This window comes from Carettochelys insculpta, chromosome 17 (assembly GCF_033958435.1).
Source record: "Carettochelys insculpta isolate YL-2023 chromosome 17, ASM3395843v1, whole genome shotgun sequence".
Classification (NCBI taxonomy): Eukaryota; Metazoa; Chordata; order Testudines; family Carettochelyidae; genus Carettochelys; species Carettochelys insculpta.
In genome coordinates, this window is record NC_134153.1 from 3224751 (window position 1) to 3237774 (window position 13024).

Here is a 13024-nt window from a genome sequence, read left to right on the forward strand (position 1 = left end):
CCCTCTGCTCGCTGGTCTCTCTCGGGCTTTAAATTTCCCTGCCAGGGTGTAGACAGGGCGCTGGCTGTTGACAGCAGTCCAGCTCTGCTGCGAGCAGGTGGAGGCGGCATGGTACAGAAACACCTGCGTCCTGTGTTCCACCCGCTGGTAAACCCCCTTCCCACACTCGAGGTGCCAACCCAGACTGGCCTGCGCCAGCACTGAGTCCAATGGCAGAATGGCCTGGCCCGGGGGGGTGAGCGGTGCCCGCGTGGGCTTCCATCCCTTCAGAGTCGGAGGTTCACCAGAGCCCAGCATTAGGCGCTTCCTGGGTTCCCATAGCCACGCTGGCCCTGTGTTGCTCTGCTGAGTCACAGCCGAAGCACCGTGCTCTTCCCTGCTCCTGAGCTGCCAGGAGTGCTGGCAGGTGCTGTGAGGCGGTAGCTGAATGGCCTGCACTTACGGCGGCTCTTCTGGGTGACCTGTGAGGGAGAGGCTGGAGCCTGATGCTGCTGTGCAGCTGGGTGGCTGGAGCAGGACGTGCCCAGCTTGCTGGCTTCGCTCCCCTGACTGCACAGACCTAGGCCTCTGCCTGCCGGCAGACAGAAACTGCAGCCTGGGGAAGGGAGCGGAGGACAAACCGAGTCTGCTGGGGCCAGCAGGTGTTGCAAGGAGCTGCCCCAGGCTGAACTGGGTCCCTGCTGTAGCACAGGGCGCGGCAGCAGACTGAGGAGGTTGGTTCTGAGGGGAAACCAGCACACCCCAGCGTCTGAGAACGTCTCCTCCCTTCCCCTCCCTGTGCGGGTACAAGGCAAGCTGCACACACCAGATTCGTTGTAGTGTTTATTCCCTGTGGGCCAGGAATGGGTGGTGCGAAAGGCTCATTCACCGGAGAAGGGCAGGGCTGTGGGACGGATGCCTGAAGGGACAGGGCGGGGTAAGGCGGAGACCAGAGCCAGCTCACTGCCCTGGGCCCAGGCGCCGCAGCTGAGTTGGCACAGGGGTGGGTGAGCTTCAGCTGAAGGCACGAGAGGGACGGCTGGGATGGGGGTGACAGGCAGCTGGGGTTTGGTTCCCCCAGAGCCCCGGCCCCTTGCGGCTGGTGAGTGGCAGTGAGGGCTTTGGAAAGGGCCCCTCTACTTCTTCCATTCATTCTTGTCATAATCCCATTGGGCAGAGAGCCCCTGGATGGGGTTCATGCGCATGTCCAGCATCCTCTTGAGCTGCTGCGCCTTCCACTCCTCGGTCAGGGTGCGCGGCTTCTGGGGGAACACTGCGGCCGTAGGGGAGGGAGAGCTTAGCAGGCTGTGGCACCCAGTAAGCCCCTCCCTCTGCTTCCTCACCCGGCCTGGGGCTCCACCCAACTCGCCAGGCCTGCCCGGCATGGCTGGACCCCGAGGCCGAGCTCCCGCAGCCCTGCCTTAGACGAGGGCAGCTGCCACCGAGTTCACTGGGGCTGCGTGTGTGCCTCCCTGGCCCCCCTTTCCCTCCCTGTTCAACACCAGGCAGGGCTGGGACAGGTCCTGGCTCAACGGCCTTATGGGGGCCCCAGCCCCCGCATGGCCATCTCCTTCTAGCTCCGTGGTTCGAGCATGGGCCTGCTAAACGCAGGGTTGTGAGCTCAATCCTTGAGGGGGCCATTTAGGGATCTGGGGTGAATAGATGGGGGGGAGGGGGTGCTTGTCCTGCCCAGAGGGCAGGGGACTGGGCTGGACGGCCTGCCCGGGTCCCTTCCAGCTCTCTGAGACGTGCCTCTTGCTGTGCATTTAGCTCTGCAGCCGGGGCGGCTTGTTTACTCCCAGCTGGTCCCAGGGCAGCAGCCGCAGCCAGAGGCTGGTCCTGGGCTCCGCTGCTCAGGCGCCCTCTGCTGGCGCACGGGTGGCGGTCGCTGCAGGCTGCTGCCCCAGGTGAGGGCTTGGCGGGGGCATCTGTGGCTTGAAGGAGCGTGGGGCAGCCTGCGGCCTGTGTGCTCCGGGGTGGGCACAGCGGGCTGGAGGCAGCGGCTGGGCGGGGCTGAGAACGGGCCCAGATGGTCGCGTCTCACAGCCGCGGGCTGCAGCGCAGCTCTGCTCCGCCAGCTCCCTTACACCCAGGGCCAGGAGCCAGGACCTCCCTCCCCAGCCAGTTCCATGCCCTGCTCGTGGGCTGTTGCCCTATCCCAGCACGTGGCTGGTGTCTGGCCAGCAGCAGAGCCAGCTCCCGAGCGACAGGGCCCAATCTCAGGCAGCTCTGGCTGGGGCAGGAGGTTCCAGGCCCAGGCTGCGGGGATGCCCTAGAAGAGGATTACTGGGCAGCGGGGACCTGAAGGAGGAGCGAGCCTCTTCCTAGGCAGTAGCTCGGGTCCCCTCAGCCCAATCCCTTTTGCTTCCCCACACGTTGTCCCACCAGTGCACGGTCCAACCCCCCTTACCGTAGACTTGCTCCCACCACACGATTAAGCCAGTCAAGCTGAAGAAGAAGAAGATGCCTCCCAGCACCGTCTTCCATTCGTTGGAGGGCCTGTTCATCTCCGCGAAGGTCTGGTCGAACTTCAGCCGGTAGACTAGAGAGACGGGAGGGGGGCAGAGGTGGCTCAGAAGACCCCCGGCCTGCTCCAAGAGCCGCCCCCTAACCCATGCAGGAGTGACTTGAGAACTGTTAACACAGGCCCCAGATCCCCTGTGCCAAGGGAGCTGCAGACAGTGCAGGCAAAGGCTTTACGTCAGAGACCCCCGCCCCATCCCATCAACTGCTACCACGGCTATTCCTGTGGCCAAGCCTGCGTCCACGCACAAGCCACCCTGCCTTTCCTGTGGGGATCTGCGTATGGCTTGGAAGGCCGGCTCTGGCAGCACATGGAGAGCAGTTAACAGGCAGGTGAGAGACACAGTCCAAGCTTTCAGTCCAGGGAGAGAGCTGAAATCACAGGGGCTGGGATATGGCCCCGGGACGAGGGCTGGCAAAGCAGAGATGCTGGCATTCCAAGCACAGGGACCGTAACGGGCGCCTGTTCCGACATCGTGGGGTCTCGCACTCGGGCGGGCTGGCTGCACTATGTCCGTATGTCCACGTTGGGCCTCTAAGGGCACTTCCACCCCTGTGTCCAACAGGGGAAGCATGAAGCTCCAGGCTTCACGCTGGTTTTGGGGAGCTCCCATCTCCGCACTGCTGGAGCCCCATGGAGGAGCCAGGTCCTGGCTCTCTTCATCTAGCCCTGTTCTGAGCAGCGCTAAGCACCAGGAGGGTGTGGCCTGCAGGGCCCATCCACCCTAGTGCAGCTGCTGAGGGCAGTGAAGCTGAAACTGGATGCGGCTGAAAACTGAGGACTAGTTTTTCTGCTGGAGACGCACCTGGAAAATCTCTATTACAGTTAGGGAGGAACCCGCCTGCCCCCAGCCCAGGAATGGGGCAGAACAAGGCTGGGCAGGCTACAGTGGTCTGGGAGCAGTTCTGCCACCTGCAGGCTATGGGACCTCAGTAAGGAATGTCACACCTCACTGGTGCTTTGCAGTGGGGGTGATGCATCCCAGGGCTCGTTCCTTAGCCTTTACAAGGCCCTGATACACTTGGCCAGTGAGTGCTAGAAAACCCCAAGATCAGGGTTATGGGTCAGCCCCCTAATGGAGGGGGAGGGAAGGGCCTAGTGGAGGGGAGACACGGGAGGCTGCTTTCCCCCACTGGCTAAGAGCCATGCTGATTACACAGCTTAGTCCAGTTCATGGATACAGGTGTTACGCAGCCAAGGCAGCAGCCCTTTGTGGCTACCTGCCCAGCTCTCTTGGGGGGGCGGGGGGTGTCTCCCACACTTGTAGCCCATCAGCCACAAGTCCATCTAGAACCAGGGGCTTGGGGGAGCCTGCGCATTTCCTGCACTAGCGGGGGAAGTGCTGTTCCCATGCACCTGACTGTGAGTTTCGTTCCTGCCAGTTTAACAGTTGTCGGCAGGTTGTCACGTGGGCAGAGCCTCCTCGGACTAGCTCACGTGCAGGCTGGTGCGAGGTTTGCTCACTCCCCAATGACTGGCTGCATTCACAAGGCACAGACTGGACTGTTTGCCTGCTGTTGCTTGGGCCAAGGCCTGGCAGGCAGGCTTTGTCTGGCCACTCTTGCGCTGGAGTGGGCTGGGCTGACCCAGCACCCTCAGGTCAGTAGGGGGGCAGCAACCTTGAGGCATTAGACCAGCTGGTTTACCTGGTATGTCAGTTACAGGCTGAGCAGAGAAAGCACATTACAAGGAGGTTAACTGAAATGTAGGGAGCTGCTCCCTGGCTCTGACTTTTCAGAGACTTCGGGGCCTCAGCAACTTAAACTCCTGAGTTAAAACTCCCACTGGCCTGGTTTGATCACTGATTGGAGGCCTCGCACCTGTGGGAGTTAAGGGCCGTGTCTACACGAGCCCCAAACTTCGAAATGGCCACGCAAATGGCCATTTCGAAGTTTACTAATGAAGTGCTGAAATGCACATTCAGTGCTTCATTAGCATGCGGGCGACGGCGGCGCTTCGAAATTGACACGGCTCGCTGCCGCGCGTCTCGTCCAGACGGGGCTCCTTTTCGAAAGGACCCCGCCTACTTCGAAGTCCCCTTATTCCCATGAGCTGATGAGCCGGATTGCACCAGGTGAAGGCAGCAGGACTGGGCAGGCTGCAGCTTGCAGGATAGGGCTCAGAGCTAGGGCTGTCTGTGCCAGAGCTGCTCTCAGTCAATGCCAGAAGCCCAGGACTTCAGGTCCAGACCAGCGGGGATCCCAGGGTATTTCTCAGCAATTGCCTGCTCAGAGCTCATGAGGGGTGCTGAGTTCCTGCCCTTCCACTGAAGCAGACCTACAATGATGCTGGGCTGTGGGAGACCTCCAAAGCGGTCGTCACGGGAGGTAAGGTTACGGTTTCCCTGCGTGCAGTGGATTAGCTGGTTGGAACATCTCTGAAAAGCCACATCCAGTCCCTTGGCCAGAATGGGGCATAGGGTGCTGCCTCTGCACAGCCACTGTAAGCTACCTCCCACGGCCCAGTTCCCAGCACAGCCACAGAGCCCTTTCGCCAGGCTATGGACTACAGGCCCAGAACAGGCACTCCTGCCCCTAGCAGACCCCTGAGAGCAGCAGGGCACTTGCTGGCTTCTGAGGCCCTGGCCCACCCCGTTCCCAGGACCCAGCAACGCCCCCCTTGCTCTGCCTGCCGTGTCCCAGACGCAGCCCTGCTCAGTCCCCAGGCAGCCCCCCTGCAGGAGCTGCATGCTGCGCAGAGAGGAAGGGAGGGAGGTAACTGACCAGCCCCCCCCGCACCTGGGTCCCACAACCTCCCTCCTCTTCTGCTCCCTCCCCATCGACCAGCTTCCGCGCCCGCCTGCTTACGGGCCACTTTCTCCTCATTGCTCAGCTGCTTCCAGGACCCTTTCTCCTTCTCCTTCAGGGCCTTCTGCTCGGCGCCCAGCTCCTGCTGGTACGGCACGTCGGGCAGGGGTATGCTGCGGTTGTCGTAGTACTGGGACACCGACATGTCTGCCTGAGTCGCCACTAGAGAGCGAGATGCCAGAGACCTGCCTCAGCACAGCTCCAGAACCAGCACCCTTCCCGCCAGCTCCCCCATTCCTTGGGGCAGGTCTGTCCAGGTTCTGCACAGCGTCCTCTGCCTCTGGCCCAGGGCTCCTGGGAACTTGGCAAGTCTTGTTCCTATTGCTCCAGCGGAGTAAGGCACACAGCAGCTAAGGGGTTAACAGGGTAACACAAGCCCAGTTTGTGGCCACTGGGCACTGGTGCCATCGTGTGGGCACACTGGGAACAGCGCTTTGAACAGCCCTGCAGGGAACTGGAAACTGGGTTTGTGGCTCCTTCCCATCTCCTCCTGCAGAGCAAGCAGGGGAGAGAGGTGACTACCAGGAGTGCCCCGCTTTGGCCTCATGTCCTGCTGATCTCAGGAACCCCCGAGGATGGGGTGTGTGTGTGTGTGTGTCAGAGACAGCGAGACAAGGGCAAGGCATTAAATGTCTTTTGTGTTCAGTTTGCACCGTACAAGTCATCAGGGACCAGACGACTAACCTAGAGCCCCTCAGGGTCAGCAGCTGGGATCTGACACTAAAACACCGAAAGCACAAGTTAACATTTACTTAGCAAAGTCGGCTGGCTGCAGGTCAGTGGGGCCTGCTGAAATACAGCCTAGAGTGGTGTTTTGTAGTCGGGGTGCGTGCCTCCTTGAAGGTACACCATGGTCTTCCATGGGGTACATCTACTCCTCTAGATACGTGCCTGATTTTACAACAAGCTACACTAGTAAAGTCAGTACACTCTGAAAGTTCATTCAGACAGCGACTTGTTTCTACTGCTTCATATGACTCATGCTGAAATGTCAGTCTCCAATATTTCTATTCCAGATGGTGGAAAGTCGGCACGTTTTCACTAGTCATCTTCTGGGATATTTTTGCATGTTTTGGTACGTAAGTAGTTTTTAAGTGAGATGTAACTTGCTGGTATGCACAACAAATTTTACTCCTGCAAAGGGTACAGTGTCTGGAAAGGCTGAATGGTGCATTTTTCAAGATCTCAGCTTACCTTGGGACCGTGTTTCTCAAGCAGTGGTACACGAACCTGTAGGGGGGTGCAGAGAAGGCTGGGGGTACTTCATTTTTTTTTTTGTTTTGAATAAGAGGAACTTTAAAAAAAAAAGTTGAGAAACCCAGGCCTCAAGTACTTAAGGTACTGGCTGAGTGATCAGCAAGTATTGGGGGTAGCTGAGTTAGTCTGTATCTTCAAAAATAACAAGAAGCCCTGTGGCACCTTGTAGACTATCAGATATTTTGGAGCATAAACTTTCGTGGGCAAAGACCTGCTTCGTCATCTGACAAAGCGGGCCTTTGCCCACAAAAGCTTATGCTCAAGATATCTGTTAGTTTACAAGGTGCCACAGGACCTCTTGTTATTTTTGAGTTATCAGCCCTTCTCACCGAGAATTTGTAAGGATGGGAAAGAGTCCAGGGGACTAAATAAAGGCCAAAAAGAGGAACAAAGATGACCCAGGGAATTCTAGCCTGGTCAGCTTAACTTTGCTACCAGAAAGGTAACAGAGCAAATAACCAGTTTGTAAGTAGCTAGAAGAAATAAGGTGACAATCAATATGTTTTTGTCCATATCAAATCAACCTAACAGCCTTCTGGAACACAGTAACAATTCTTGGGCGCGTCTACACTTGCACTCCTCTTTTGAAAGATGTATGCAAATGAGGGGAACAGAGAATGCAAATGAGGTGTACATTTGCATATTCTTATTTGGAAAGAGCTTCTTTCGAAAAAGAAAGCCAGTGTAGATGCTGCTTTTTCAAAAGTAAACCCCATCTTTGAAAGAATCCTTCTTCCCTTTATTTAATGGGAACATAAGAACGGCCATACTGGGTCAGACCAAGGTCCATCCAGCCCAGTAGCCTGTCTGCCGACAGTGGCCAGTGCCAGGTGGCCTGGGGGCGTGGACTGAAGACGATCAAACAATTTGTCTCCTGACATCCATCTCCACCCTCTGACAATCAGAGGCCAGGGACACCATTCCTACCTTTGGCTAATAGCCTCTTATGGGCCTAACCTCCATGAATTTATCTTGCTCTTTCTTAAATTCCATTACAGTCCTAACCTTCACAGCCTCCTCTGGCAAGGAGTTCCACAGGTTAACTATGTGCTGAGTGAAGAAAAACTTTCTTTTATTAGTTTTAAACCTGCTACCCATTAACTTCATTTGGTGTCCTCTAGTTCTTGTATTATGGGCACAAATAACTTCCCTCTCCACACCTGTCATAATTTTATATACCTCTATCACGTTCCCCCTCAGCCTCCTCTTTTCTAAACTGAAAAGTCCCAATCTTTTTAGCCTGTTCTCATACAGGACCCATTCCAAGCCCCTAATCATTCTAGTTGCCCTTTTCTGAACCTTTTCCAGTGCCAGGATATCTTTTTTTAGGTGAGGAGACCATATCCGTGCACAATATTCAAGATGTGGATGTACCATAGATTTATATAGGGGAAGTAAGATACTCCTTGTCTTATTTTCTATCCCTTTTTTAATAATACCTAACATCCTATTTGCCTTTTTGACTGCCTCTGCACACTGCCTGGATGTTTTCAAGGAACTATCCACCATAACTCCAAGATCTCTTTTCCGATTAGTTATAGCTAAATTAGCTCTCATCATATTTTAAGTATAGTTGGGGGTATTTTTTCCAGTGTGCATTACCTTACATTTATCCACATTAAGGCTATGTCTACACTAGCCAAAAACTTCGAAATGGCTATGCAAATGAAAGACACATTCAGCGCCTCATTAGCATGCGGGCGGCCGCGGCACTTTGAAATTGACGCGGCTCACCACCGCACGGCTCGTCCAGACGGGGCTCCTTTTCGAAAGGACCCCGGATACTTTGAAGTCCCCTTATTCTTATCTGCTTATAGGAATAAGGGGACTTCGAAGTAGGTGGGGTCCTTTCGAAAAGGAGCCCTGTTGGGATGAGCCGCGCGGCAGCGTGCCACGTCAATTTCGAAGTGCCGCGGCCGCCCGCATGCTAATGAGGCACTGAATATGTATTTCAGCACTTCATTAGTAAACTTCGAAATGGCCATTTGCATGGCCATTTTGAAGTTTTTGGCTAGTGTAGATGTAGCCTAAATTTCATTTGCCAGAAGGAAGAAGGGTTGCATTTGAAAGAAGGATTCTTTCGAAGATGGGGCTTATTTTTGAAAGAGCAGCATCTACACTAGTTTTCTTCTTTCGAAAGAAGCTCTTTTGAAATAGCAATATGCAAATGAGGTGCATATTTGCATATTTGGCACCTCATTTGCATTTTTATTTCCCTCATTTGCACACCTCTTCCGAAAGAGGAATGCAAGTGTAGACACACCCCTTGTGACTAGGAGAAAAGCAGCAACTATGATATTGTTTGACTTTAATAAGGCTTTTGATGCTGTCTTATGTGACCATCTCATAAGCTAACTAGGGGAACATGTCTAGAGGGACCTGCTGCAAGGTGGGTGCCGAACTGGTTGGAAACCCCTACTTGGAAAATAATTCTCAATGGGCTGGATTCAGGCTGGACAGGTCTGTTGAAAGGGGTTGCTTGGGAATCTGTCATGTGCCTGATTCTAGTCAATATCTTCATCAATTATTTGGTTACTGGCATAGAGCCCTCACTGATAAAGTCTGTAGGTGATACCCACAGGGTAGCTGGAGATCAGCAGAATTCGAAATGACCTTGGCAAACCAGAGAAAAGGTCAGAAATAACCAAGACAAAATTCAGCAAAGACAGATACAAAGTACTACACTGAGGGAGGTAAATAACAAATGGGAAGGAGCTGCCCAGGAGGGAGTACTTTGGAGAGGAATCCAGGGGGCACAGAGGATCTCAGGCTGAACAGGAGCTACCCATGTGATACTGTTGCAAAAAGCCTTCTGGGACATTTAGCAGAAATGTTGCAAGTAGGACCTCAGAAGCGATTCTTCCGCTCTATACAGCACTGATAAGCCTCACCTGGAGTACTGGGCAGCGCGCTTTGGGGAAGATGCGGCCAAGCTGGAGAAAGTCCAGTGAAGAACAACCAAACCAATTAAAGGGAAACGTGGCCAGTGAAGGAAGAGTTGGAAAAATTGGGTTTGCTCCATGCAGAGAGGGAAGGCTGAAGCAGCGCTTGATTACAGCAAGTTTCAGGCACATAAAAGGTTGTTACAAGGAGGATAAATTGTTCTTGCGATGGGTTTAAGTCGCAGCCAGGGCGGTTTCGATTGGTGTGAAGAACTTCCTGGCAGGGGAGTTTGACTCTGGGACAAATGACCCTGGTGGCTGTAGAACCTTCGCCATGGGGGGGGCATGTTGAAGGGCAGATAAAACAACCCCGTCAGGGATGGGTAAGATAACACTAGTCCTGCCATGGTGCAGGGGCCAGGGTAGATGATTTTCCCTAAGTTTGTGGTGGGGTTAAAGGACATGTTGGGAGAATGCTCACGCCTTAGCTCGCACCCTAACTGAAACTTTAGCAAAGACTGTGTTTATCCCAGGTGTGTCTTCGGCGTGAGTTACTCATGTGCTTCACGTTTGCCCCAGTCTGACTCACAATCTCTCTCTGCAGAACGGTTCAGCTGTCCCCCCGGGGGTGCACTATTTTCTCCACGCAACCATCTACTGTCTAAAGAAGCAGAGAGGAGCAGAGAAAAGCCCACTGCCTTTTCAGGCCCTCTTTCTGCAGTGCCAAGAAGGGCCCAGACCTACTTGCCAGGTCACCCGCTTAGTGCCTGTGTGGTGCTCTGCGGCCTAGAGAAGACGGATGCTGGGGAAGGGCTAGTGTAAAGGTACCGACTCCCATGCTGCAGGGCGGGAGCCATTTGCAGGCAGTGGTCAGGAAGGAATCTGCCCCCCATGTCCCAGCTGTGATGGGCAGGGCTGGCCACTCAGGTATTCCCAGGAGCAAGTGGCTCTGCTCTGGGCACCACACCTGCTGTGTCAGTGGAGCTGTGCTGCTCCTTGGGCCCCAGAGTGCAACCTCCGGCCTGAGCCGCCCTGGGGCGCCAGCTGCAGGACAGGCCCTGGGCCAGTCTCTGGACCTCTGAAGTGCCAGTGGCTGTGGCTGGGGGCACCGGCCGCATCAGGAGCTGGGAAGGGAGGTCCCAGAGCCCCGAGCTGGGGGAAGAGCATCAGCAACACAAGGACCCTGGTGCAGCCCTCCAGAGGGAGCTTGGGGAGCCTCAGCTCCAGCACCCATCTCCCTCCTGTGCCTGGCGTGGACACCGGAGGGGCTGCCCCTGCCGTGGTCCCTGCATCCCCAAGGGAACAGCCGGAGTGGGGACAGAGACAGCCATGGGCTCCAGGGCTGGCTCGAGGGGTTGTTCGGCGAGGGGACGGCTCTTACCATGCCCGCCATGGTCATGGGCTGCTCTGAGGCTGGCAGCACCCAGGACGCCTCTCCTGGCCAGAGTGCCCACCCGCAGGGCCGGCAGCGACAGCATCTGCTGGATCCAAGCATCAGGAGCTCAGTCAAGTGGGTGAGCTGTGCGGATGCCCCCTGGCTGCCCCCCAGGGACCCACATCCGACTGCCGCCTCACCCAGGAGAGCAGAGTCGCCCTCAAATCCAGGACCTCCTGACCAGCTTCCTGCCCCCATGGCCGGGAGCCGCGAGTGGGGTGTGCCTAGCAGGCTTGGGGGGGGGGGGCTCTTTGCTCCCTTGCGGGGGGCAGCACAAGGGAAGGCGAGGGAGCCAGACCGGGCACTCCTGTCCCCCCCGCCCCAAGGCAGCTTCTTCAGGCTCGTGGAGGACAGCACCCGGCTCAGCTAACTCTGCTCTGCGACGAGGTGGGGACGGGGTGTTCAGGGCCTATCTCCCGGGAGCCAGGACAAGAACAGCAGCCTGGGAACTGGCACAGGACCGAGCCCAGGCACCTGGGTTCTGTCCCTGGCTCTGCCGCTGACTCCTGAGGTGATATCGCTCGCCCCGTGCCTCAGTTTCCCCAGCAGTGGGTCACATGTGCGCAGGGATTCGGGAGGGGCAGGCAGAGGCTCAGCGAAGGCAGCCAACAGATCCCTGCTCTTGGTTCTGGCAGTGCCCAGCCCAGCCCACGACTGCGTCTCCAGGCTGGCTGGAGGGGCTGGGTTTGTCCAGCTCCAGCCCGCGCCCGACCAGCCCCATTCTCCTGTTATTCACCAGGCTGCTCTGCTTCCAGCCTCCTCCCCCGCACTGGTGCCAGTCTCTGGCCCAGCTCCCAGGGCCCTGGATCACAGCTGCTGGTCCCATGCCCCGTGGGCAGGCAGGCAGGGGAGCAGGCCTGCTCGCTGCAGGCTCAGCTGCCCCTGGGGTGCCATCCTGCCATCGTCCCCATGCCAGGCAGCTCAGCGTGCGGTGCCAGCTGGCCGGTTGTATGGCACAGGGCAAGCCCAGCTGTCCTGGCTTTTACACCTCACAGGCGCTGCCCTACTGGCCTGGCAATGCCAGCCTGACACTAGCCATGCCCACGGCACTGAGGTGGCACAGCTTGGCGCTCGCTGCCTGGTGCCCAGCCACAGAGAGGGCTCTGTGTCCTTCAGCTCAGTGCATCGCAGCTGGCTTAGCCCCTGTGCTCTAAATAAGGCGACTGGGGCTAGGCAGGGCCCCGTCCTGTCTGACCTCTACCAGCAGGCACAGCTCGAGGACTGGGCAAAGGTACAGGGACAGCCCTGCAGGTCACGGACGCTGGCCCCAGCCTTCGGTCAGTGCCAGGGCCAGGTGAGCTGCTCCCACTCTGTGGGGGGGGGGCACCAAGTGCCCCAGATGCTGATGCCAGAGCAGAAGAGATCCCCCCGAAAAGCCTGGAGTGCCGGGGAGCCTGTGGTGGCACAGATACCACCTCCGTCTGGCACTAGGGGCCCGCCCCGGGCTCCCTCCTTCAGCTGCATGGGGGCTTTGCAGCCGGTTTCCACCCAAGGCTGTAGGAGCAAGAGCTTGGCCCCCAGGCCCATGGCTCAGACACAGGGCCGGCTCCAAAGTGCAGCCGGAGCAGGGCAGGCGCTGATCCCACCCCCCGGGGCCATCCTGCCCCTGCGTTCACAGCTCAGAGCTGGGCCCGAGAGGCTGCCGCTGGGCTCAGCGAGCTGGCAGTGCCGGGGCCCTGGTGATGGACCAGGCAGGGCCGCCCGTACTTACTGCAGGACGAGGCAGGCGGGCTGCAGCCAGCTGGGAAATGGAGGCGGCAGGCAGCCCCGAAGAGCAGCTTGTGCTCGTTTCTGGGCCTGGTGCCAGCGCACACTGGCCAGGCCAGCAGAGACTCTTATTCTAGAACGACTCAGCTGCACCGAGGCGGGATTGTGGGAGAACATAGCAGCCTGGTGACCCCCGCCCCCGGCCTGCCCCCTGTGCATGGCCCTCTGGGGGGGGGCACCCCAAAATCCAGCTGCTCATCTCCCTGCACCGCCCCCCCATATCCTCCAGGCTGAGCACGTCAGGGGGTAGCAGCAGGCCTGCTGGCTGGCCTGGAGCCCTTGAGCAGGCTGGCAGGGGGCCAGGCCCCCAGCAGACCCCCCCCGGCCCTGGCAGCTTGGAGCCAGCAGCGCTGTAAGAGTCCCTGCCACAGGC

General features: G+C 57.4%; 1 protein-coding gene across 2 annotated transcripts; it reads right to left on the bottom strand.

Moving 5' to 3' along the window:
• Window positions 1–809: 809 nt before the first annotated feature.
• COX4I2 (cytochrome c oxidase subunit 4I2) lies at window positions 810–12741 on the bottom strand. Of its 2 annotated transcripts, none has more exons than XM_075011930.1 (5): window positions 12596–12741; window positions 10831–10930; window positions 5311–5472; window positions 2390–2521; window positions 810–1252 (listed from the first exon to the last, which is right to left on the bottom strand). In XM_075011930.1, the coding sequence occupies exons 2-5, from the start codon at window positions 10925–10927 to the stop codon at window positions 1116–1118; spliced, it is 528 nt and encodes a 175-aa protein (XP_074868031.1). In that variant the 5' UTR covers window positions 10928–10930; window positions 12596–12741; the 3' UTR covers window positions 810–1115. The 2 variants fall into 2 exon arrangements, with proteins under 2 accessions (XP_074868031.1, XP_074868030.1); XM_075011929.1 differs by having other exon boundaries at window positions 10831–10927; window positions 12596–12735.
• Between the last annotated feature and the right edge of the window lie 283 nt (window positions 12742–13024).

What these genes read in the sequence shown, in the direction of transcription:
- COX4I2 (XM_075011930.1), bottom strand. Translation starts at nt 10,927, where the DNA reads ATGCTGTCGCTGCCGGCCCTGCGGGTGGGCACTCTGGCCAGGAGAGGC. An exon ending in CCATGACCATGGCGGGCATG is followed by an intron (nt 5,473 to 10,830) that starts GTAAGAGCCGTC and finishes CTCGCTCTCTAG; the next exon opens with TGGCGACTCAGGCAGACATG. An exon ending in GTGGTGGGAGCAAGTCTACG is followed by an intron (nt 1,253 to 2,389) that starts GTAAGGGGGGTT and finishes CTACGGCCGCAG; the next exon opens with TGTTCCCCCAGAAGCCGCGC.